The 26,528-nt window shown below is 37.3% G+C and overlaps 1 protein-coding gene across 2 annotated transcripts in view; it reads right to left on the minus strand.

The window, feature by feature from the left end:
* Nucleotides 1-4,543: 4,543 nt before the first annotated feature.
* Nucleotides 4,544-26,528, minus strand: part of MACC1 (MET transcriptional regulator MACC1) — an 89,190-nt gene continuing 67,205 nt past the window's right edge. For both annotated transcript variants that reach the window (XM_059171319.1, XM_059171318.1), the window contains exons 3-5: nucleotides 24,286-26,327; nucleotides 20,424-20,612; nucleotides 4,544-7,834 (exon numbers count right to left, since the gene is read on the minus strand). In XM_059171319.1, the coding sequence (XP_059027302.1) occupies nucleotides 7,622-7,834; nucleotides 20,424-20,612; nucleotides 24,286-26,327 (2,444 nt within the window). In that variant the 3' untranslated portion in view covers nucleotides 4,544-7,621. The remainder of the gene's footprint in view (nucleotides 7,835-20,423; nucleotides 20,613-24,285; nucleotides 26,328-26,528) is intronic.

The following is a 26,528-nucleotide window of genomic DNA, read 5'->3' on the forward strand; positions in this document are numbered from 1 at the left end:
GACACGGACGACTAGCCTCGGGAATTACACCTCAGGGAGAAAGTTATCCTGTTTTGTGGAATAGCACAGAGGTTAATCTCTCCTCACCTTTTTGGTGGAAAATTGCTGGTGGCCTCCCCAACATTCATCTCCTTCCGTTTCCCAAAACAACTCGATTTCACCTGGTGATCAGTGACTCCCAAACCTGGCGCTCTGGTTGCGTTGTCAAAAGAGGAGCCTGCGACCAGTTGTGGCCAATCAGAGGACCATTGATTATAGCTCTCCATGATTTTTGAGAGATGAGCACCATTTAAATTGGTCCAATCAGAGGGGCCATTCTTGGAAGGTTAGCGGGAAATACTCTTTTGTCCTTATTGCTCAGTGTTTGCTCAGAAAAGTAGAGCCATCATCAATGATGGGCCCTGAGGGTTTATTGTGATTATCTGATCTTCCACATTTGTGAGAGCTGGTCACAGTCTTGGTTGGCTCCTTTCTTCTGTCCTGGTGCTGAGCCTGAAATCATAGGTCAGGCCGGAAGAAAAAGACGGACACGGACCGGGGAACAGCAGACACAACTAGATCCTTTTGCCGGTCACTGGCACCTATGCTTCTTTCTCACTGACTCCAAATCTGCAGCCTCACTGCTGAGTGTAACCCACATAAGTAGTTCTCTCGCTGTCGACTGGCATGCACACCTGGCCAGGATTTGGCGATGGGAAAGAAAGACAACTGAGGGAAACCAGAGCTGCAGGCCAGGCAGCTACCCGCTGACCTGCATCCCTCCAACTAATGGAGTCAGGGTCTGCTGAGGGCCCTGAATCAAATCCTCCTGCAAGAGTCACCGTGTGCTCTACTGTGACCTAGATAGTTCCCAGATTTCACTTCAGGCCAACCTTAACCGGAAATATTCAATGAGAATTCTGGGAAACTCAGTTTGGTTTAGCCAAGCTGACAAAGCTGAAACAGCCTGAATCTGGAACACCGGAAATGTTTGGCTGGAGGTTCTGCAGCCAACTTGAACCCTGAGAGGACAGCCTGGAGCGGCTAGCCTGCTTTCGTGGAGCCCACGAATGAAACTGATGTAATCAAAGGCAGAGAGATGGGAGAAAGAAGCAATTTGATCCCATCCTTCAAGCCCCGAATCCGGTAATGCTTGAAACTACCCTATTGTTTTCAGATGTGGGGGACAATAAATTCTTTGTGCTTAAGCCAGTTTGATACAGGTTTTCTGACACCAGTTCCTGATAGCCTGCAAAGCGACAGTCTTAACATAGGGCTGCTGTGTTTGCTTTAGCTGAACTTTCTTAGTTGTTTTGAAGAGCAGTCTGAAGCAGTGTGAAATCTATCTTGGAGAAAACCAAGCATCAGTTAATTTGTAACTTATTATTGATCAAATAAAGAGAAAGAACTGAGATACTTTCCATTTAAACACACACACACACACTCAAAGAGAGGAAGACAGTTTCCATTGTCCCTGAACAGACTCCTTTTCTTAGACTATAATCGAACTCTTCTAAATCTCCCCTTCACTTTCCTTCTTTTCCTCTGTGATGTAAGGTGCCTGGGTAAGCACTGAGTACCTGTTTCCTGGGAGTAAAAAAAGTGTATTTTCCTCCCACAAAATGAATTTTTCTAAGGAGTTTCTTGGCTAATTCTATTATGCCATTTAACCTAATATGTGTAAGATCAACCTTACACCAAATTTGTCAATTCTGAGGTCTGTTTAAAAGACTGAGCTTGGCAGAACCAGTATAAATAAAACTTTGATTTGATTTTTGACTAAACTTTGATTTTTAAGTATTAAAAATACTTAAATGGGGGCGCCTGGGTGGCTCAGTGGGTTAAGCCACTGCCTTCAGCTCAGGTCATGATCTCAGGGTCCTGGGATCGAGTCCCGCATCGGGCTCTCTGCTCAGCAGGTAGCCTGCTTCCTCCTCTCTCTCTCTCTGCCTGCCTCTCTGCCTGCTTGTGATCTCTCTCTGTCAAATAAATAAATAAAATCTTAAAAAAAAAATTTAAAAACAAATACTTAAATGGATATGCTAAAAGTCCCAGTACACTCCATGGTTCGAATGTAGACTTAAATATGAGGAACATTTAAAAATCTGCTTCCAGGCACAAAAGGACAGTCTCAAATATCTCTACAAACAGAAAAAAAAATAGTCATAGATCCTCATAGTTACTCAAAGAAGAACAATTTAAAATGGAAATGTAGGCAGAGGATGAGCTATAATACATAATATTTAAGTGAATTGGCCAGTTCATCACCCTTCTCAGAGTCTCCTTCCATTTAAGTGTGGAACTACTCATTGGAAAGAGAACATCTGGCTACCTTATTTAACAAGTGCATATAATCATACTCTAATTCTGCAAAGAAAGTGAGACATATAGATGGTTCATGGTTCCCAGAACCCTGGGATCATGACCTGAGCTGAAGGCAGAGGCTTTAACCCACTGAGCCACCCAGGCACCCTGCAAAATCATCTTAACACTGTTTTATAGTTACACTGAAATTAATAATTTCAATTATTAATTACTAATCTCAAATTATTAACCTATTTTACCTCAAATGTTATGTTTCAAACAAGATGCAGAGTACTCAATTATTTCAATTAGCTTTCCAATCAAAATTATCATTTTGAAATAATAAGGTTTGCATTAACTCACTGTGAAAAGTTCGCTGAATATAAATAAGTGGAGCTACCATATAACGTGATGTCCATCAACAGATGAATGGATCAAGAAGATGTGGTATATATACACAATGGAATACTATGCAGCCATCAAAAGAAATGAAATCTTGCCATTTGCGACAACATGGATGGAACTAGAGCGTATCATGCTTAGCGAAATAAGTCAAGCAGAGAAAGACAACTATCATATGATCTCCCTGATATGAGGAAGTGGTGATGCAACATGGGGGCTTAAGTGGGTAGGAGAAGAATCAATGAAACAAGATGGGATTGGGAGGGAGACAAACCATAAGTGACTCTTAATCTCACAAAACAAACTGAGGGTTGCTGGGGGGAGGGGGTTTGGGAGAAGGGGGTGGGATTATGGACATTGGGGAGGGTATGTGCTTTGGTGAGTGCTGTGAAGTGTGTAAACCTGGTGATTCACAGACCTGTACCCCTGGGGATAAACATATATGTTTATAAAATAAAAAATTTAAAAAAGAAAAATGATTTCTCTGATGGAACGACACAAAAATTTGTTTATCTAAAAGCAAGTTTTTCTGGCTTAACAAAGATTCTTTCATTTCTAGAGAAAGGAAGGAAATTGTAGTTCAGTGGTTCTCAAAGTGGGGTCCCTGGATCAGCAGCATCTGCATCACATGGGAACTTAGCAGAAATGCAGCTTATTGGGTACCACCACAGACCTGCTAAATCAGGAATTTGGGGGTGGGGCCCAACAATCTGTGTACCAGTCAGCCCTCCAGGGGATTTTGCTGCTGCTGAAATTGGAGATTTCCTGCAGGAGACATTGCCTGGTCTAAGGCCTTGCAGGGAGATTGGAGCATGTCTGGCAGTGTGCTTTGGGTCACTGCTCGTAAAGCTGCTGCTGCCCTTCTAAGCAACCCTCCTACACCATTGTCTAGTTGATTTGAAGAGTTGGATAGTTTGCAGCTGTTCAAAACCGTACACATTGCAAAGCATTTTCACTAGGGTCTGTGAGTAATCATGGGAAGTGCTGTAAAGTGCTTAGAATGTTCGTGTGTATGTGCTATGTGTGCTTTGCCTCACACAGAGAGGACATTATTTTGATGTAGATGATTAGTATTATTAATCTTAGTTCACATCCTCTTCCTGCATAGTCAAACAAATAAAAAAGACCATGAAATATCCTACTCATTAAATATTCATTGACATTTAAACCCAGGGGGAACTTTGAGGTTACCTAGTTCAAGCCCTTTGTTTTATGGGTGGGAAAACCAAAGCCCAGGGAGGCTGGGCGATAGGTCAAAGGTCTCTTAGGACGTAACAGGCAAAGATTTAAGCCACAGCTCTCCACTCTAGACTCCTATTTTGCAGAAGAAGCCATTCTTGTTGTATTCACTACTACAACAGCAGAGCTTGCTCTGGGATTCTCTGCTTTGATGTTACAAATTATTATCCAGTACTGATTCCCCATCCTCACTCCCTCATATATGAACTGACACTATTATGCAGAATTGCAAAGCTGTTATATTTAAAACCTTCTAGATTACATAAGCCTAGATATACATAAAGAGAAAGTCAATGTAAAAAATATATGCAGAAGCCACAAATCTGTACATTTAGTGAAATCTCGATGCTGAATATGAGATAAACACCAGATGCTACCTTTGTGCAAATTCAGGTTTCCTGTGTGCATATAATCACTTTTTATTTTGTGTTGTAGACAATAAATATGCATGCAAGAAACCAACATTCAACAATCATCTTATTCTGAAGAATGCCTTTGCGTTACCTGAACCTAGAATAATGCTAATATATGATCTTTGGAACTTCACTAACTAGGGTATACAGCAGTACATGGGAAACAACTTCATACGGAAGAGGGGGAAATTATGTGGGAGAATGAGAAGAAAAAAATATCTATTTTAATTAGAAAAACCTCTAGTCACATACTTTTTCAATATTTTTTTTCTTTATATTGTCTCAAACATTCCTTAGACATTAAGAAAAATTACAGAAAATATAATTGACAGCAGCATCGTATGAAAATTCAAGTTCTGAACCTTCTATTTATAGCATAGTATGATTCGAATGTACTCTACAGTATTTCCTTTTTCCTTCTATTGTATGTTCATGTCACATATTCAAACCTGTTCATTGGCAGTGGCATTTCTTAGACCAATGCCATCCATTCATGTAGCAAATGCTGCTCCTTCCAGAAGTCGAGTCATCCTCAAGGTCAAAACTTCATATGGTATTTCCTACATTACCGGACATGAAAGCGTGCTGTAACCATTACTGGTATGAACTGTTAATCATCTGCTCTCGCCTGCACTTCCTTAATTGGCCTTCATAGTAAGGCTTTAACAGAGGAAGTGGAGAATCTGTGGCTTCCATAGAAAAACTGTGACACTACAAGCTAAGCACTGAACTAAAATCTCGTCCTAATGCATCATTAGAGAAAAAGCCTGAGGTACTGAAAGAACTATCTATGATATTTCCAATTCCAAAATGCTTAAAGAAGTTTTAGATTAATGGCTTTTGATGTTTTTAATGATGTCAAGGATGGGATTTAAGTGCCTTATTAATTCCCTTGATTTGCTGCCAAATATTAAAGGCAATTCGTGATTACTGAGTTAATCTTTCCTGAGTATGAAATCCATTATACGAAGAAAAATGTAAAATTCAGAAAAGTAGAAATGATTTACAAAAATATTAGAATATATTTATAAGAACAGAATGTTTGGACATGGGTTTAAAATTTTTCGGGAAGGATTTGTTGCAAGACTGTAAGATATCTTTGTATACATTAATATTTAAGCCATTGCTTCATCCTAGAGTTGGACCTCATGTTTTTCATTTTTTAAACTCTTTTTAAACTTCCCAGCCACAATCACAATCCATGATGCACTGTAAACCTGAAGTGATTTGTTTAATCTTACTCCCCTAATCAGCTAACAGGGTCTCTGTCTTCTCAGATCTTGGAGCCTGGAAAAACCCAGTTATTCATTCTGTACTATCGCTTCCCGAAATTCTCTGGTTTGCTGACATGTTAATAAGATTCCAAGAATGTTCTAAAGAAAGCAAAATCACCACTAAAAATGATTGTGTCCTGAACTTACACACTGTTGTTTTTCCCCCTTCTCTCTGCATTTATTTTCAACTAAAATAAATTCTGTCCTTGAATGTGTGCATAACTCCCTGGGCAGGCTATGTTCTCTTATTATCAAATATAAATATTGAAAACCTTAAAGATTGTTCTTAAACCTAATTCAAATTACCTTTGCCAGCATAACAAATACCCCAGGGTAGGTGTATTAAAAGCTCTAAAAAGATTCTGCTTTTACTTTTTAGCCAAATGGACATGTTTTATTCAGGATCCCCAAACAAAATTCTTATTCAGTTCATCATATTACCATTGAGGGTGTGTCTTTCCTTCCTTCATTTTTTCTCCCTTTTAGGCCTGTTCTACTGGCTCCCTGAACCTCCTAAGCCCCAACTTCTGCCTGAGGACCTACCTCTTCTACCCTCCCAGACCAGAAGCAGTGCCTGATCCTCCTTAGGGCTCATCATTTCTTTCCAAGAGCAAACATGCCTGATCCTTCGGATTCCTGTGATGGCTCTCCATATATCTGTCAACCTGTCCCTTGCAGTTTTTATTACAGATCCAATTTTACCTTTAACTGTATGTTTTAAATCTTTGTCTCTCTCTGTCACTTGGCAGTACTGAAGTCAGGGATCATGTTGTTTCTTCTACTGTAAACCCCAAGCATCTATGTGCCTGCCTCAAAGTAGGTACACACATTCTATCTCTTGATTAAGTGACAATAAATAAATGACTGTCCAAAACACAACGCTGGCAGATGGCCAAAGGATTTAACATATGAGTAAGCACAAAACATCTTTTTGTGAGCTCTACCAGCAGTTAGCATTTGTACTGGCCTAAATTACTGGGTAGTCTCTGTTTTCCAAAAGCTTTATGAAATGCTCTGGTAAACACACACACACACACACATACAGACATACACACACACACACGTTTACATGAGCATTCACCTACAGAGATATCAGTGTTTTCGGTGGTTAAGACTGCTACACTCAACAGTGATAAATCAGTTTCCTAAAAACTAATTACTACTGATAAAAAATCCCTGAGATTTTAAGAACTACTCCACACTATGATCCTGAAAAAAAGTCCAAGTTTGGCAGGATTAGCTCTGTCCCAAAATGCTGGAAAAAGATGGTGAAAACTATAGTTCGTGGATACAGACTGGAAAAATACGGCAAGCTTCCCTTAAAATGAAGTAGCTACCCTGTCCCTATAAGTTTTAATATGCACTTTTAATTTTTACTATTTTGCTATGTACTATGGTTTTTAGAAAGATAAATAAAACCAGGTTTTGCAGACAGAAAACTTACTTCACATTGCCAAATAGCCCTGAGTGTCCTCTCTAGTCCTTAGTCTCTTCAGATAAAAAATGGGAAGAATGTTAGCACACTCCACTGAGATATAAAAGATATCAAATATAGAAAACTTATAGCCCTGTGCCTGTCCACAGAGTATGTGTTTGCTTCTCCTCTCTCTTGACCTGCCTACTGGTAAAATTCCAGTGTTTACCCTGGGAGCCTCTAGTTTATCTGGGTATCTGTGTAATTATGCTAACAGTCATTTGTTTTAACTTAAATAAATGAAAAATAACTTTGAAAGTGACAGAGGGCTTTATTTTCCTCGCAACAACGAAACAGCTTAATGTTTGCATTTGAAACATATATAAAAATACATATTTGATTATAAAACCTATCTTTGAATTTTGTGTTAGGCTGTGCTTTCACCAGGGAAAAGATACTTTTTCAAACTTGAAAAATATAAGTAATACTTTTCTGAGATTCTTTTCTCACACACACACACACACACACACACACACTCATTTTCCCCCTACCATTCTCCCTTCCTCCCCAGGGAGAGGAAGTTTTATACTTCAGTTTTATACTTCATCAGAAGTTGAGAATGCAGTTGCTCTCAAAAACTCTAAGGAATGTATTAGTATTAAAGCTCCAGTTAAGTCTCGCCACTGTTTGGTCACAGGATTTTTCATTCTGTCCAAAGCTGATTGAAGATCTTGTAACACGTCTCTGTAGCTGTTTCCATAGTGAGCACCCCAAGTATAGAGAAAATCATAGGCAGGTTTCCACATCATCTACAAAGAAAAAAAAAATTAGACTGGAGTAGGGTGGAAGTAAAGCAGAGAAGAAGATAGATGCTTTTTTAAAAAGAAGTTTTAAAAGCCTCTTAAGACATTTAAAAAAATGGAATACCAATTATGTGTGGATTTACTTAATATCATAAAAAATGTTTTAGTAAGTATCACTTCCCTCGTATATCCCTGTATTTCTAAACCTGGAGGTTTTTAAAATAATGACTATAAGTAAGGCCCATTTTTTTCCTTGATCCATCATCTAAACATTGTATATTACCTTAATCTGAATATAAAATTCCTTGCACAATTTTTTGATAACATTGAGATGTTACCGAGATAAATTTCTCACTCTCTGAGAGCCTTTTAAGGTAAAAGTAATGACTCTTTTATTGTAATAGTATCTGCGGTGAGCTTTATGACACCACATATCAGAGAAGGAACTATATGGTGTATTTAATTCTTTAAGTAAGTCATTTTACTTGAGCAAGTCTATAAACAAGGAAAAATGTACCTTCATGATCAAGTCAAAAGGAAAGCAAAAATGCAGTTCTCTAATTAAAAAGAAAATAATTTAATGAATCACTTTATGACCAAAAGAAAGATCAATATTGAATACTTATTTATGCTTTCCCTGAGCACCTACCCGTGCCAATGACATCATTGTTTCCATAGAAATAAATGTACGTCAAAGAGGAACTTCATGTTCAAGCATGTATGTAATGGTAACCAAGGCAACCAGGCTCAGGGAGAATAAAGACAAAGGCTGAACAAACAAGACAAATTGTAGAACACACACACACACAGAAACACAACCAGCTTAAAATAAATTTTCTCTAAGAAAATGAAAAAATGAACCATGCACTTATAATTGGAATATTTGTAATATAAGATTTATTTGGGTTCACTAAGCTCATTCATTTGTGATTTTATCACTTGCAAAATGCAGGAACACAGACTATGAGCTCAATATTATGTAGAGCTGCCCTCTTAAAATAGAGCCTCCATTAACAGTAATATCACATGAAGTAGGGCCTTGGGATATAATTTTTTACCCTGCTTTGATAGCCTCATATACTCTACAATTGAAATTAAAAGAATGAAAGACCTAAATAAGGAGTTTTGTTTTAATTCAATCTACATAAGAGGCTAGGCATTGAACCCAAAAGACAGTTTGATGTTATTTGTCCAAATTGGCATTCCTGAGAAACCACAAGTAGTCATAGCTTCACCTCTCTTAATGAAGCTTGACTCGGCAAGGTACTAAATGGAAAATGATTACCAAAGTTATATCATGTTCAGGTGGTCACAGCGCATCATTCCAAATGGTCTCAGATTTTTTATGTAAGATTTACCCTCTCCAATCAGGCTTATAAAGAACTGACTGTATCTTCCATCACTGATAGACTGTGAATGAGGTGTTCTTTCATCTATTTTTCTGAACACTCACTTTGAAACCAAACCTTCCAATTACTGGTTACCACAAATAGCTCAGCAATAGAAAATGAGTTGAGGCATATAACAGAGCCTTTTTTTTTTTTTTTTTGGCAGATTCAATCTTGTCTGTCACTGCTCAGAGGCAAAGATGCACTAAACAAGCAGATTAATTTGTAGTCAATATATACTAACCCTCTGCAAAAGCTTTGAAACCTGTATTCTATGCTGCATTCATTTAAAATTCCTTGATGCCCAACTAGTTGGCACATTAATTTTCAAGTTGTCAGATGTTGTTTAAAATAATGATGTTTATAGCCAAAGTCTTCTAAGATTTTATGCTAACTGCTTTAGTAAGTGAATGATTAAAAAAAGATGCATTTGAAGATATTTTATAATAAATAGCAACTGGGAACATTTTGGTACCAAGATGATGGCATATATCAAAACAAAAACAAAAACAAAAACCAGATGTCTCTTAAAGAATCACAGTGGGTAATTTTCACGTTGTGCACTCTTCTGTGTGCAGAATCAGAGTAACTTCATAGAGGCAGCCAAAATGGCTACACTGCCTTTCCTGGCAGAAAAACTCTGCAAACTCTGCATCACACATCTTGCTGCAGCACGGCGGATTGCTATGTATAGAAAAGCCCTGAGGCATATTCAATCATGCATCAGTCCCTGGGTGTTATCTGAAGCAAGAAAGGTACCCAGGTGATGCAGGAATTGGAAACTACATATTCAGAAGAAGTCCAATGATACAGTTATCTACTCACTTATGCAGAGAGCCACATAATGTTCTCACATTTGGCAATTTTAACGATAGAACATTTCAGTCAGCTCTTTCAATTCAGAGAAATTTGGAGTGCTTTCTGAGCCTGGACCCTAATTAAGACATCTGAAAGTGTAAAAGGACTTCCCAGGACTACTCTGAATTAGTCAGAAAAGCAAGGAGGTATATTGCTTTAACTCACTGGGGAGTCTCTGGAGTCTAATCCATAAGCTACATAGAAATGGGTGCAACAGCTCTGGGCTGAAAACACTAGGGCAATGGTGAATTTCATGACTTATACTACAATGAGTATATATTGCATTCCATTTTTGTTTCTCTTTGCAGCAAACTAAACTTGAATATCCCTTTAGTGTAAATCTGATCTGCTACATAAAACATCATTCATGGCTCTCAATAGAGATAACAGAGAAAGACTAATGTAGCACAAACACAATGAATATATTCAAGATGCATTGTTGTTCATTAATTAATTATATCACTTATTAAATCAAGAAATTTTGACAGCTACCACTACAAAGAATTTTGTTACAGAAAGGAATAAAATGATGAGTATGGCATGGCTGGATTTTAGAAGCTCTTAGCACAGAAGGGAGAGAGATATTTGTGCAAACTCTGGCCCAATGTATGATTAGACAGGATTTGGTCATTACTAACAGTTAAGAAAAACTCAAAAAATTACTTTCATATTTTCATTTAGTGTAATTAAAAAATGATAGTCCCATTGATTGAGAAGCTTTATGGTATAATAGAAAGAAAGACAGGTTTTGGTGTCAGAGTTCTGGGTTGACCTCTGAGTTACATTCCCTGTTGGATGGGTCAATTTGAGTAAATTAATCCAAGTATCTGAGCTTTGTATTTTGCACTCTATAAAATATAGATAATAATTTCCAGGTTTATGTCCAAAGCACCTCCTGAAATGTCTGGTGTATAGTTTGCATTTAACACTTTTTAATAGGATATGAATGGGTAATTTGGGGATAAGAGAAAGATTAGGAATCTAGCTTTAGCCTTACTGCATATGAGGTGAAGGAGGAAGTATCTCTAGCTTCAGTAAGACATTAGAATAGAGATACGAACTCCAGGGAGCAGCCAAGAGTTAGTGATGATGAAATCATGAATGGCGGAAAATGCCAGGGAAGAAAATGAAGGGATGGAAAATTTAACCCTCAATTAAGTCTACAGTTAGGGATCACGAATAAGAAATAGAAGCAATAAAAAGATGGAGAGAACCTGGTGTCAGAGTAATAGAAAATGAAGTAGGGTACTTTATGGTGCAAAAGTCAAGGACCGATAGCATCCCAGAAAAGACATTCAGCTCACAGCAGCTTCTTAGAGCCTGTTGTTCCCATAATCTCCCAACTGCAAGTTCAGTGACACCAGATGGAGAGGTCACAATCATCAGTGTTAGGAGTTTTTACACCATGCCTTACAAAGCATGACAAAAATCCAGCTTCCATCAATGCAATAAATAATCAGCTGTCCTTTTGTGGCATAGCTATGTGATATTTGACTCAAGTCCTTAAATATTTACACTTTTATTTCTTCGGCACTTCTTTCTATGCCATTCTACGTTCCTTATTCAGCAAGTGGACACGTACTATCGAAGGCAAAGACAAAAGGGAAAACTTGCGTACATTAATTTAACTACAGACTTCATGAAACTGTGTCCAAAAATACATTAAAAGCCACAAAGTATTTTCAGCTTTGTAATCATTAAAGAGGAAATGAAGTTACTTTTTTCTGGAAATGTTTGAATGAATAAAATAAGTAGAATAAACAATTTTCTTTCCAGGATGACCTAAGTCCTCCAAAAGCTGGAAGTGACTGTGGACTGCTTAGCTCTCTTCCAGGTTTATGTTATCTTCTATCTCTTCAGCTGTTTGAAATAGCTCTCCTGCTGAAATAGTTCTCCCGCTCGTGTTCAGTGTTATGATTTAAGGGATGATATGCCAAATCTCTGCACTAATGCTTAAACAAATCAAAAGTTGAGCATGCTCCTGAGAGTTTGTTTTTGCTGAATTTTTCTTAACCACAAAACAAATTCTCACAGCTTTCTCATCACTGTTACAGTTATTGGACACACAGGCCTCACTCTGACTCCCTCACTCTTAGATTTTTTTGAAGGTTAACTTCCTGATGTTATGGGTTCATCTTTGACTAGGAAACATGAGGCTGAGAAAAGCCTGGAGCTGTTAATTTCTCAGAGGTGTGTTTTGATCTCCCTCTGTAAGCAGCAGCAGCAGCAGTAAGCGTTTAACCTAGTGAAGGTTAGTAGTATCCAAAGTCCTGGCATTTATGTAAAAGAATTATATCTTTGGTTTATCTTCTAGGTATTAAAGGACAAAGAAAAGAATAAAAGAACAATAAAAGAAGTAGTGAGATGTTAAAAGAAATGAAACAGGAATAAAGATTTAAAGAATAGTTTTCCAAATTTAGAGAGCTTGGTCCCAGAAGCCAATAAGACTCATTAGATAATGCTCTAGATAATGAAATGCAACATGAATAAAAGCAATTCAGATCTGAACACAGCATTCTATGTCTTTTTTTAGCTTGTAAAACATGAATAGCATAAAGAATGCAATTGGTTAACTACATTTGGATAATTACATTTTGCCACATTAAAAGATTCATAACCCACCTACTTTCCTCATAAAACTCTAGGAGCAATGTCTCATTTTAAGTATAATTAGCTGAAGAAGTATTAAGGCAAATTTGCCTTATTAACGATTATTGCATGTGTTCTATATTCAGTACATCATCTTTAATATTCAAGTGGGCATTCTATCACCTGTAATTCATAACTACCTAAATATTGTTGAAGATGAGGCTACAATTATCTTCAGAAAGAAAGGAGGCTAACATATTATGGGGGGGTCCCTATTTCTTCAGAAAGGAGATGGTGCTTGATTCTCTTAGAAAATTCTCTTTGCATACATCCAGCTCCATTTGATCTAGGAATAACCACCTGAATCATCAGGGATTAAACATAAGCCACAGGAAGACGGAGGACACACTCCTTGCCAGTGCATCTACTCAGAACAGTCTAACATCTCAGGAGAACCTACTGGACAAGCCATTCTCACTATGTCACTAACTCACTAACCAGGAACATAAGTCAGGTCACCTAGCTATAAATTCAGGGGCATTTCATTAAAGTATAGCCACGGATTTATTTCAATGTTAAGCAGATTTACATCTTAATATATTCAATCTTAAAAGCTGATTTACATGTTAGCTGGACTCTGGTCATCCAAAATTCCTTGCTGTTTGTGATCCTTCAAAATAAACCTTAATAAAAAAAGAATCTAAAAAAAATTTAAATCTAAATCAAATATTGATGTCTCTAAATTCATTTTAAGATATCTTTATAATATTTAACTAATATTTATTAATATGATTATTATTTCTACTTGATTTTCAGTGTGTAATAAGACATATAAGGTAGAATTAAACCAAAGATCATGCAAATATGGTAATAAATTCCACTACAATGTGATTTTTTTCTTTATTTCATTTTCAAAAAATGGAGTATCTTTTGAAATTAAAGATGGCAGCAACAAGCATTATAGTATTGTACAAAATAGACTATGATAATCAAAATATTATGTCACTGTGCCAAATACCTAGCACAAATAATGCAGAATTAAGCAATTATTCTACACATTTTACCACTGGCAGATGAATTTCCACATAACACTTTCCCGTTTTTTAAGAAATTATAAATGTATCTCTTTCTGTAAAAACCCATCAAACCACACATTCAGGTACCAAGGCTAGAAGGGGACAATACCACATCCTTGTAAGCAGAATCTAGGACTTGCTGTGTGAGCCAGAAAATCACAAGAATTCAAGGACATGCCTTTCATCTTTTGCAAGAGATATTTTCCAAGGAAAATTAAATGTTGTTAAACTGGTTAAAAAAAAAAAAAAAGCTGACCAGCCAAGATTTTTTTTGTCATTTATTCCCACGCATTATCATTCTGCCAGTTTCTCAGAAGAGAAACCTTGAAATCATTGCTGACTTTTACCTTACCTATAATATTCTTTTTTTTCTTAAGATTTTATTTATTTATTTGACAGAGAGGGATCACAAGTAGGTGAGAGTCAGGCAGAGAGAGAGAGGAGGAAGCAGGCTCCCTGCCAAACAGAGAGCCCGATGCAGGACTCTATCCCAGGACCCTGAGATCACGACCTGAGGCGAAGGCAGAGGCTTAACCCGCTGAACCACCCAGGCACCCTTCCCTTATCTATATTCTTTCTACAGTTACTCTCAGCCATATTACTAAAAACTTACTATACTTTATTTCCTTTTCTAAAATCACTCAGAATCACACAGTTGTCAAATTCACCTCTTAGTCAAAATAATAGATAATATATATTTAGTTATTGCAAAGGGCAAATCATTGTTTCAAATATTTCACATATATTGTTTCATTTACTCCTCCAAATGTCTGATGAGCAAGATAGTATTTTTTACCTCATTTTACAATTAAAAAAAAAAAGAAAAAAAAAACTTCTAGAAATGTCCAGTAACTTGCTGAAGTTCTTAGGGCTAATAGATGATACAGGTGGACAAGGAATCCAGACCAGGAATCTTAACCACTTGCTCTGGCAGTCATTAAAGACTCTATTGACTCCAAATATATGTCGCTCTGACCAATATTTCCACCCATATCTTCCAATATTTACTAAAATGTTCTTCCCTCCAGTCTGCATATTCTCCTCAGTAGTCTCTAGAAGTCATTGGTATCCAGAAGCACTGAAATCCCCTTCCAATCCTTTCCCATTATTCAAATGCTACCCATCCTTCAAAGCAAGGATGTGTCTGCTGACAGCTTTTTCCCACTTTGATCTTCTTTTATTTAGTTAATTCTGAAAGGAGTTATCATCTATTGTGCAAAGTGGATACAACTGTGTGTAAAACATATCTGGGTCTGGATCCCAGTTCTATACTTAATAACCATGTAATTCTGGATAATTTACATAAATGCATTCACTATCAGCATATTGTGAAAAGTCAATAGTTAGAATGGCTTCTTTACAAAGTCTATTAAAATAAATGGGATACAGTAAAGAAAATGTTCATAATGATTAGGCGATACACAGTAAACATGCAATAAACTGCAACAACTATTACCATTTTCATTTTCATTTATTTCAGCATCAAATCATATGCCTCTTTAAAATAAAACACCTCAAATATTTAGGTGCCTGGGTGACTCAGTCATTTAAGCAACTGACCCTTGATTTTGGATAAGGTCATGATCTCAGAGTCGTAGGATTGAGCCCCACATCTGGCTCTGTGCTGGGCATGGAACCTGTTTAAGATTCTCTCTCCCTCTTCCTCTGCCCCTGACTCCCCCTCTCTCTCTCTTAAAAAAATAAATAATAAATACAAGTTTATCTCAATTCCCAGGCCAAATAAAATTTGGCTTAGAGAGAAAAAAAGTCACATATTTCATTCTGTCTGTGATTTTTGTAGCTCCTAATGCTCCAGTGTTAAGAACTGATAGTCCTAGTAAATGTGTTAAGTGTACAGATGAATTAAATACTGAGAGTAAGGATTCAGAGGAAATATACTAAATAAGTAGGAAGAATTCCATATAGAATTTTTATTCATCTATAAAAATAAATAAAATTAGCTGTTTGAGGAATAACTACTTTGTCATTTTGATCTAGACCTACAATAAAGTGCTTGGAGCACTATAGCTGGCAGGCAAAAATGAGGAGGGACAAAGTTATAGCTAGAAGATAAAACAGAAAATCAGATCCTCACTGATTGAGTGTTGACTACAAAAAGACTTATAAATACACAGTGCCAGTCATAACTCTATAGGTGAGTAGTTTCTGGTATGAGAATAAATTACAATTAGCAATGCTGACTTCCTCGGGCTTCTATAGTTAGGGTGGCCCATTCTGGCAGGTCAGAAATAAAACATCAGCCTTGACACGCTTATTTATGTCAGTGGCTGAGGTGGAGCCCAGTAGGGTAGAAGGTAATTTGATTAGAAGAAGTGATGTTTTAGTGTCCTTGGTAAATAATTGCTCTTATTGAATGAGATGGAAAGAGCATATCCTTTATTGTTAGGCAGGTGCCGATGGAAGACAGCTGCTAGGAAATGTGTCATATATACTATTAATCCCCAGAAGGATAGATAGAAAGTATGCAATTTAGGCCAGAGAATATCTTAGCTCTGACATCCCCAGCATTTCCTCTTGTAAAATCCAATTTTCTTTAAATAGGTTATTTTTCTAGTATTTTGTTGATTTTGTTTTTTGAGTTAAAGCTCTAAATACCTTCAGAAAAACTCCAATGAATTTTCATTAACTTTCACAGGAGAACCTTGGCAATGATTAAACACCTCTATATAGCATAAATGTATTTTCTTCTCAAAAGAAATACTCTGACAAACATACTGCCCTCAGAATCAGATTCCAAGTTTTGCTTTTATGTAGAAAATGAAATTTCACTAGAAAAGTTGAGTAACATTTTTTATAACTAAGGGAGATAGTTAGTTTAAAAGTGACACTCTCAGAAGTCTCCAGAGAAAAGGTTCTCTTTTTTCACTATTTTAAAAAAAGATTTTATTTATTTGACAGGGAGAGAGAGAGAGAAAGCGGAAGCAGGCAGGGTAGCAGACGGGGAGAGGGAGAAGCAGGCCTCCTGCTGAGCACAGAGCCTAGGTGGGACTCAAATCGTAGGTCCCTGGGATCATGACCTGAGCTGAAGGCAGACACTCAAGCAACTAAACCACCCAGGCACCCCCAGAGAGAAGCTTTTCTTTTTCACCTCATAAAAGAATGAGAAATGGGCAAAAGTACTCAAGGAAAATCTGACATACTATGAATAATCTCTATTCTTTCATTGGATTGAAGTTTAATGAAAATGTAAAGGCAAATTTTGGTAGTATCATATGACAGCTTGAAAAAAAAAAAAGAAAAAGTGAAATGAGTCCTTTAACCCCCACAGTCCTGACTACATCTGGCCCTGCCACTCAGCCACCATGGTGGATTTGGTGTGGGTGGGCAGAGTATAGTTAAAGTACAAGGGCCCCAAAGCCAAAGTCTATGCTCCAAGCCTGGTTCTAAGAGTTCCTCGCTCTATATGTTTAAGCAAGTTACTTAGCCTCTCTGCATCTTAGATAGTATTAGTATCTGCCTCAAAGTTTTTGTTGAAAGGATTAAATAAGGATTAATTTTTGTGATGCTCTTGGAGCAGTGTCTGGCCCACAGTAAGTGCCAGATAACTGTCTTTGAGATAGAATAAAAATAGAAGAAAAGGAAAAGGGAGAAATTGAAGAAGAAGTAAAGTGAATGAAAGAGCCCGATTGTAGACATTGGCACACATAGAGAGGAATTGCTGGGAAGTGTGCCCTCTGAGGAAGTGAGATAAAGGAAAGGGAAGCCGCATGGGAACGAACCACCAGGCCTCATATCTCCCTGCCCCGATGCTGGTTCCCTCCCTCTGCACACTCTACCCAGAACTAATATCAGCATGTTTTGAAATCATTTCTTGACTTGTAAACTGATCATATTTAAAAATAAGCTCCTTCCTGAGAGAAAAATAATTGTACAGCTGTAAAAAATTAGCATACATTTACCCTTTGGTTTAAGTGGCCTAACAGGTAAAGACTCCTCTAAGTTGGGATATACCATGCATAATTTTCTAAGCATTTAATAACACAGATCAGAGTGATGATTGTTAGCCTTGCCACAGTTAGTTGAATGATAACCTCTAGAAAGACATCTAGGAACTTCCCTTCCTGCTTCTGAGTATTTTATCAAACTCAGACATAGACTTAGTCATTTATGATTTGGACTGTGCAAAAGTGAATCATGGAAAAGTAGGCTGTTTGTTGGCTTCCATCAAGATTTGGGAGAAGACAAAATATAAACAATCACAGTTAGAGAGAAGTTAGATGTTTAAGAAACCTGAGAGAGTAAGTAACTCTCTGGTAGATAATTCTCAAGAAAACCTTTTTTTTAAAACAAAGCCTTACTAAGAAAAAAAAGTCTGGCTTTCAACTAGGCAACTTTTTAAAAATGAATCATTTTTTTTTTAAAGATTTTATGTATTTATTTGACAGACAAAGATCACAAGCAGGCAGAGAAGCAGGCAGAGAGAGAGGAGGAAGCAGGCTCCCTGCTGAGCAGAGAGCCCGATGCGGAACTCAATCCCAGGACCCTGAGATCATGACTTGAGCCGAAGGCAGCGGTTTAACCCACTGAGCCACCCAGGCGCCCCTAAAAATGAATCATTTTTAAAGTAGTTTTAGGTTCACAGAAAAATTGAGAGGAAAGTATAGAGATTTTCCATGTATATCCCACTCATACACATGCATAGCCTACCCCATTATCAGCAGCCTCCACTTGAGGGGTACATTTGTTAAAGTTGATGAATCTACAGTGATACATTATAATTGCCTAAAGTCCACAGTTCACCCTGGGTTCACTTGTGGTGGTGTATAAGCTGTGGGTTTAGACAAATGTCTAATGACATATATCCATCACTATGATATTATATTGAGTATTTTCACTTAGTATAATTTCTGTGCTCTGCCTATTCATTTCTCCCTCCTGACACCTGGCAACCACTTATGATCTCTTTGCTGTCTCCATCCATAGTTTTGTCTTTTCCAGAATGTCATATATTTGGTATCATACAGTGTAAAGGGTTTTTTTCAGATTGGCTTCTTTCACTTAGTAATATGCATTTAAAGTCCTTCCATGTCTTTTTACAATTTGGTAGTTCATTTCTTTTTAGTACTGAATAATATTCCATTGTTTAGATGCACCAGTATATTACACTTGATCCTAGCCAAAAGGCCGAGAAGCGATAGGTGCGCCAGTCTATTTACCCATATACCTACAGACTTGTGTGGACAAAAGTTTTCAACTCTTTTGGATAACTACCAAGGGCTGTGACTGAGTGATGGTACAGTAAGGGGATATGTTTTGTTTGTGAGAAACAGCCAAAGGGTCTTCCAAAGTGGCCATTACCATTTTGCATTCCACCAGCAATGAATGAGGGTTCCTATTGTTCCACATTCTTGACAGCATTCAGTGTCGTCAGTGTTCTGGATTTTGGCCATTCTGTTAGGTGGTGATATCTCAATTAGACAGCTTTTTAATCAATTTCACTTAAATATCAGAATAGTATATCCCTCATAATGTTGTCTTTTTTTTTTTCCTCTTTATTAAAGGTTTTGTTGTCTTTTAGCTCATACACTAAAAACTCATTTGGAGGTTGTAATGTCCTTTTCAGTGTATAAAGATAAATGTAGTCTGTAAAGGGGGAAATAGGTCTTGGATGCTCTTGGCTAAAGAGTCTGTTTATGGGAGTCCTTGCTGGAGAGCCAGGCTCCAGGAACTCTGAAGCTTCTACTGCAGCTGCTGGGATTCAATTGACTTGATTTGGCTTCATGGAAAGGTTGTCTTGTTCTGCTTATCCAGCTGGCATAGTTGTTTTGTTTCAAAATAAGAAAATTTTCTCAAGAAATTAAAACCCAGCTCTATGCCCAAATAGGAAATGGGAACATGGCTTCTGCCTCCTACCAAGTCATCATCTAATCCAAGACCACCTTTCCTTTACTGAAATATCCTGGAAATGTTTTCACTCATGTGAGAAAGATAAAGAACATTTTATATGTGATCATCACTGGAATACTTCCATTTAAGTCCATAAAAATGGACTCACTTTCTTTATGATAAATAGAGAAAATATTTACCTAATTAGGTCGACCAATATACATTTGTTTTAATATTAATAAAAATAGTTGCATGGAGAATATTTACTTTGCAGAAAGTGTTGTTCTTCTGTATTTGATGTCTATAGGTCTTGCTGTATACAAAATTGTGAAAGAGGTAAGGAAGCTCTTAGATGTTTCTAGTTTTCATTACCAGTAACCCCACATCATCCACTTCCTTAATGCTTGTCACTAAACATTATTTATTACAAATGACTAATTCTGTGACTAAGGCTGATAAATGCTTATTGTTCTGAACAATGCCTTTGTTCTGATTTGGCCCCATTTCCTCCCTTCAAAGTTTATCTGTTCCTGCCTCAAGTTCTTATAGCCCTGCTTACTGACTAACTAGCTATCCAATTTGGTCCAATTATTTGAGCAAAGACCATGTTAACATGCAATAGAAGAAACATCAATGTATTTTAAAGGTTCTTGATGCCTTTGAAGAGTGATGTGTGTATATTTCAGATAATGTTAATGGTTATGGGGGCAGTGACTTCAGTTAGTGGATCCTCTAGACACTCCCTCATTTAATCCATGTATGTGGTGTAGACTTGATTACATTTGATTTACTTGATCTGTAATTTTTATTATTTGATTAGACGAAGAGAAATCTTACCTCAGCAGCAACATCTCCAGCTTTTCCTCGGTGAGGAATTTCATATGCTTCCATCTGTTGCTTTGTGAGTTGTACTAACTTTTCAGCTAGTTCCCTCCAGCTTTTTCCAAGCTTGACAGCTGAAGTCAGAATAGCAGCCTCTTGGATGAGATGTGCTACTAACCCTTGGCAATCCATCTTCAACAGAGCCTGCAGCAACAATTACATATCATAGTTAAAATCAACTAATTTGGGCTTTCTCCTATAAGTAAAAATTTTCATTATATTTTCTAGAAACTGGCATCATTTTTCTCACCACATGTATATTTGAGGTTTCTAAAATTCAAAAAGCTGATTTACTTTTAAGCAAATCCAATCAGCAAAGTGCAGAGGATATGACTAGACCAAAATTAGGGGAGATTTAAGCCCAAATCAGTGACTAATTATAGGGCCTTGGGTAAACCACTCAACTAATATGTTTCTTAATATCCTAATTGGAAAAGGAAGAAGTTTAACTAGACACTTACAAAGATACCCTGAGGTTCTAGCAGTCTATAATTTATCAACCCAGGGATGATTATTCACTCTGCAAAAAAATAATTTCTTTCCTTACCAGAGAATTGGTTACAGGATTTCTCTAAAGAATAAGCACACTGGTGCTGGCAAATATTACTCTACTTTCCATCAAAATGTGATTTAAAACTCCCCAGAATGATGCCTCTTGCACAAAAATGAGATACTCCTACAACTTTGAACAAAGCTGTAGATATTTATGGCTTCAGAAAATTAACTATCTCCCTTCAGCACCAGTTTAACTGTGTTAAATAGAACCACGACGTGTTAAAGATAAAACACTTGGTCCTCAACGATGCAAAATGGAAACCCACCAGGGAATCTTCCCTTCCCTTCTTAGTAAGGCATCTGAGCTTTGTCAATCACCATGCATATTTCAAACAAATCTATGAGTTTTCCTTTGCTATGAATATATTTTTAAAACATGGAATTAGACCTATTTATATCTCTTACCTGTTAAAACAAGCAAAGAAACATGTGTGGTAGCGCCTTGTCATTTAACAGCATTAAAAAGCTTTATCCATCACTATGAAACAATATGTAAAAATGAGTGACCAAGTAAGGCAACTAGTAAAGTCCATAGAATATTCATGGCTCTGGAAGCATTAGAAAGACCACCATGGTTTTTATACATTGACCATATTGGTCCATAAATTTATGGTGAGGAGTTATGATCTCAGGAGAAAAGCAGCACCGAGCCAGGAGGCCCTGGAAGGTGCTTTAAGTAAATCGTGGAATGGTTTTAGCAATGCTTATTCTAGTTTCTTGTTTTAAGGAAAGGAAATCTGTACTTGGAGTTACACAATCTGAATTTAAAATCCAATACCACAAAGTATAGGGCTTTAGATAAGTCACAAAATATCACTGTTTAATGATTTTTAAAATGGATACAGTGGTAATACCACCTTCTCTAGATGCCTACAATCTTTAGGAAAATTGAATCAGATATCCAAATGCCTTTAGGAAATGTCAAGTGTCAAATATATGAGGACAACCAGTCTCAATGTCTAGATATGTCTGAGGGTTTTTTGAACCCACAGTCTTTATTAGCTCCCTTCCAGCTCTCCAACTTAATACATAACTCAAGAAAAACACATACTTATTATGCAGATAAAGTTTCAAGAGATGGCCTCTATACCCCATGCTCCATCATCTTCTGGTCAGATAACCAGGCCCAAACTCCATCCATAGAAACCCTGAAACCTTCACTGAGCTGTGGTATGAGTTTTTAGGAACTACTCCCTTGAGTGAGTTCTCCATCAGCACTGTTCAGTTAAGTTACCAAAGCCACTCACTTAATTAGTATATACCAATACAAAGCAGATATGATTAGGCTAAAATTTCCAAGCCATTTGACCAAAATAACCTTTTCTTTTTTTTTTGTCACTCAGAGAACAAAGAAAGCAAGTTTCAAATCAAGCCTTCATGAGTCCATGCTAAACATGAGCTAATGCAGAGATAATGAGAGGTAATGAGCTGCTGTAAAAGGCACATGCAGCTTCAAGCAGGTAGATCAGCCAATGACTCTGAATTCCTCGGTGGAGAACCCAGAACACTGTCATAAAACACCGGATACTGGGGCTTGGAAAATTTAACCCTGTCAGTATCACTGTAGAATCATAAAAATGATAAAGAAAAGAAAATGTTTTATATATATATATGACTTCTTGTTAAATTATTGTTAGTGTCTCAAAGTAAATTCTTCTCCAGAAATCTCTCTCCTCCACATGCACCTGGATGAGAGCTGTCCTCCTCTCTGTGAACCCGCCTGGGTAATCCTACCCATCTCTCACAGGGTACTGGCCTTGCACAGTTACAGCAGTATTAACTACACACCAATACATCTAAGTCACACAAGCTTCTACACCACACCACACACACACACACACACACACACACACACACATACACACACACACACACTCATAACAGTTTTAGGAAAGTGGAGTAGTTTTAAGGGTGGCTTTGGAACCAAAAAGGTCTCAAACCTTGTCTCTGATGCTATTCAACTGTGGGATCTTGGGCAAGTTTCCCAGCCTTCCAAGAGTCTGTTGGTAAGATGAAGCTCCTACACTTACTCCAAAGAGTTTTTGGCTAAGTGAGAGATGTGTATGGAGAGTTCAACACAGGGTCAAACACATACAGAATGCTACAGCATTCTTAGCTATCATTATTATTATTTATACATTTATATTATAACCACTTTTAGGAATATACTTTTGGTTTTTCTCTTTACTTTTATAAAATACTGTATTTCCACTTTAAAGGCAAACCGGGTCTTTAACTTCTTTATAACTCTCCACTGAGCCTTACACTGAAGTAAATGCTATCGTGGGGGGAAAAAAATCCTGAAATTTCTATTAAAACATGAAGATTAAGAAGAAAGTTAGCAATATCACTTTTTGGGTTGTGATGCATCACACACATGAGAAGAATATTAAGCTGATAAAGTGAAGACATTGATAATATGGGTTTTTAAATTTTGCCAATATGTTTTAAAAACAAAACACTGCAAATTTAAAAAAAAAAACTAAATAGTGGACCTATAAGAATGGACAAGTTAATTAATCTTGTTTAAATTGGCTTTAAAAAAAAAAGACTTATTTATTTATTTTTAGGGAGAGATCTAGAGAGAGGGGGGAGGAGCAGAGTGAGAGGGAAAGAGAGAATCTCAAGCGGATTCCACACAGAGCACAGAACCCAACAGGGGGCTCAATCCTAGGACCCTAAGATCATGACCTGATCTGAAATCAAGAGTCAGAAACTTAACCAACTGAGCCACTCAGTCACTCTGGAAAAGTACGAGCAGGGCCCACAAGCAGAGGCAGAGAGACAAGCAGACTACAGGTTCAATCTCACAGGGGCTCAATCTCAGAACCCCGAGGTCATGACCTGAGCCAAAACCAAGAGTCTGATGCTAAGGTGAGTAACCCAGGGACCCTGACTATTTGCCTTTATTTATTTTCGTGTTATTGGAGCTGCTCTGATATTTTAAGAGCTATTCAATTACTTGAGAGAGGAAGAGAAGAGATCCCTTAACTGCTGTATTCTAGCACAAACAGAACTTTAATATTCCTTTGACAGATGATCCTTGGGAGCCTAGTTTCTGGGAAAAATCACACTTGAATTTTAAAACTAAGAAATCAATTATATGATCTTGTAAGAAAATATCTATATTTACTATAAAGTAACTTTAGTTTATTTGAAACTGCTGAGAATTTTTTAACTTCTCTTATATGTTTCTATAAATATTCCCAAGTTAATAAAATTCTCTACAGTAAACAAATTACTGTGAACAAGCAATACTCACCACAATAAGTTCATAAAGAAACTTCCTGGTATTTTTATCTGCATGGCAATCTTCCTTTAACTTCTTTACAATATAGGAAACTTTTTCTGATTCTTTGTCAGCTTGTGTTTGGTCAAAGCCTTCTAGTGCCAGATGTGAGTAACCCAAGACTTCAGCTAAAACTTTCCAATCATAAACTTTTTCTGACACCGAAGTCAATACAACAGAGTAGATGTAAGTCAGTTTTTTAAAGGGTAGGGTAATTTGTTCGAGAAGATTTCTGGTTGTGAAAACATTATTGGACATAGATATTACTTGTTCTTTTTCAATCACCTTGACATTTTTGCAGTGTACAAGCCCAACCTTACCTCTCAAGACTCCCACATACCATTCTTTCACTTTGGACTGCCCAATGGCTTTTACCTTACCCTCTCCAATAAGAGCTACTGTGTCCCCTTTGAAATACTCAAGTAAGTAGTCAATCTTTTTTTGTCTTAGCACTGTCTTCACAGTTATCCCATAGTTGGTAAAGTTCATTTTTTTATCTTGAAATGTGGGGTATTTCACACACACTGCTGGCAATAATGGAGCAGACTTGATTTTCTTCTCTTCCTGCAAATCGCCTAACCGATTTGAGAGCCTTTTAAGGTTGGGAGCTGGATCAGGTGTAGTGACAAAGAACTGTGTAACTGCTCTACCATTGGGAGGCTCCACCTGAACACGGAAAACAAATATGTGCATTTCTCTGGAGTCAGCTAAGGAAAATAAAAACTGCTGATGAACTACTTCGCCTGCTTCCAACTGCTTTTGTTTAATTTCTTTCCTTTCTCTTTCTGCCTTTACTTCAAAATCAGGATCACATGAAAAAACAGAAATACTTAAATCTTGTGGCTTGTCAAGTAAGAACGAATGCTTCCCCCAGAGCTGAAACACAACTGGAGATGTGTTTTTTGCACCCTTCTTCATATCAGAGATTGTAAGCTTTCCTGGCATGTAACAATGTCCACAAACTGTGAAAATAACAGTGAAGCTGGGATGAATATATCTGGGACCATAAATTCCAATGGAGGTGGTTTTGTGGATACAATCCCAAATGGTGGCAGCTGGTGACTGAATTGCTTTAATTTGTGCAGCAACCACGAGGTATGTCACCTGGCTCAAGTCTATTAGCTTGACTTGGATGATGTCTTTATAAATATAGCAGTTGTTTAACACTTTGAAAGGGCCTTCTTTACCAGGGCTGTGTAAACACACCATTTCTGTCATGACTTGGCTGAAAGGATCCTTTCTCACTTTAGCCCCTATTTTCATCTCCAGCAAAACGGCTTCCATTGTATTTAGGTTGCCTAATGTGATTTCCAACAGTGGGCTTACAGTGCAGGAAAGATCATGGTTAAGCATTTGTGGAGGTTCAAGAAATGCCCTTAGAGACACCTCTTGGAATTCTCCCACGGCTACATGGCCTTGGGGCACATGAACAGTGATACCTGATTCAGGTAATTGTACTGACCCTCCTTGGTGGCTTACTTTGCAAACTATCACCGTCTCTGCTACTTGTGTTTGGGCCCATCCCGGACTCTGATTAATTATATTCAAATCCAGGCAGGAACGGGCCAGCTGGCGTCGACTTAACCAAGCCATTTTATAAGCCTCTCTATCATTCTGAAGCCATTCTAAGTCTTGTTCTAGTATCTGGCCGGAGTTATGTATATTCTGATGGGCATGTGCTGTGTCATCTAAAATGTCCAAAAGTTCTGAAACACTTTTAGATCTTGCAGATGTCCGTGAGGAAGACTGCCTGAGTAACTGATGCACATCTAGTTCATCACCAGAGGAATCAAAAGAATTTCCAGTTTCTGTTTCTCTAAAAAAAAGAAAAGGATCTTCCTTCAGGATGGAAATATTCTCTCTCTTCTGGTTATTTCTTAGCTGAGTTATGTCATCCAAAAACGGGTTAGAAGCAGACAGTTCATTCCAGAAGGGATTTGTAACCTCGGAAGCCTTATTGCCCTGACATGTGAAAGGATCCGGCCAATGGAGAAGAAATCCTGGGTCTGTAGATTCTTGTTATTTAGACAAAAACAAAACAAAACAAAAGTGAGGTGGCATCCTGAGATACAATCAACTAATTATTATTATAGCTTAAAAATTCAACGCTTTTTATTTTGCTTTTTGATCTCCAATCTAATAGCTCCTACAAAATTAATGTTAAATTTGCTCAAATTTTCAAGTTATGAGGAAAGAGAAAATGTTCTGCCAGTATA

The sequence above is a fragment of the Mustela lutreola genome, chromosome 4, assembly GCF_030435805.1.
Source record: "Mustela lutreola isolate mMusLut2 chromosome 4, mMusLut2.pri, whole genome shotgun sequence".
Lineage (NCBI taxonomy): Eukaryota > Metazoa > Chordata > Mammalia > Carnivora > Mustelidae > Mustela > Mustela lutreola.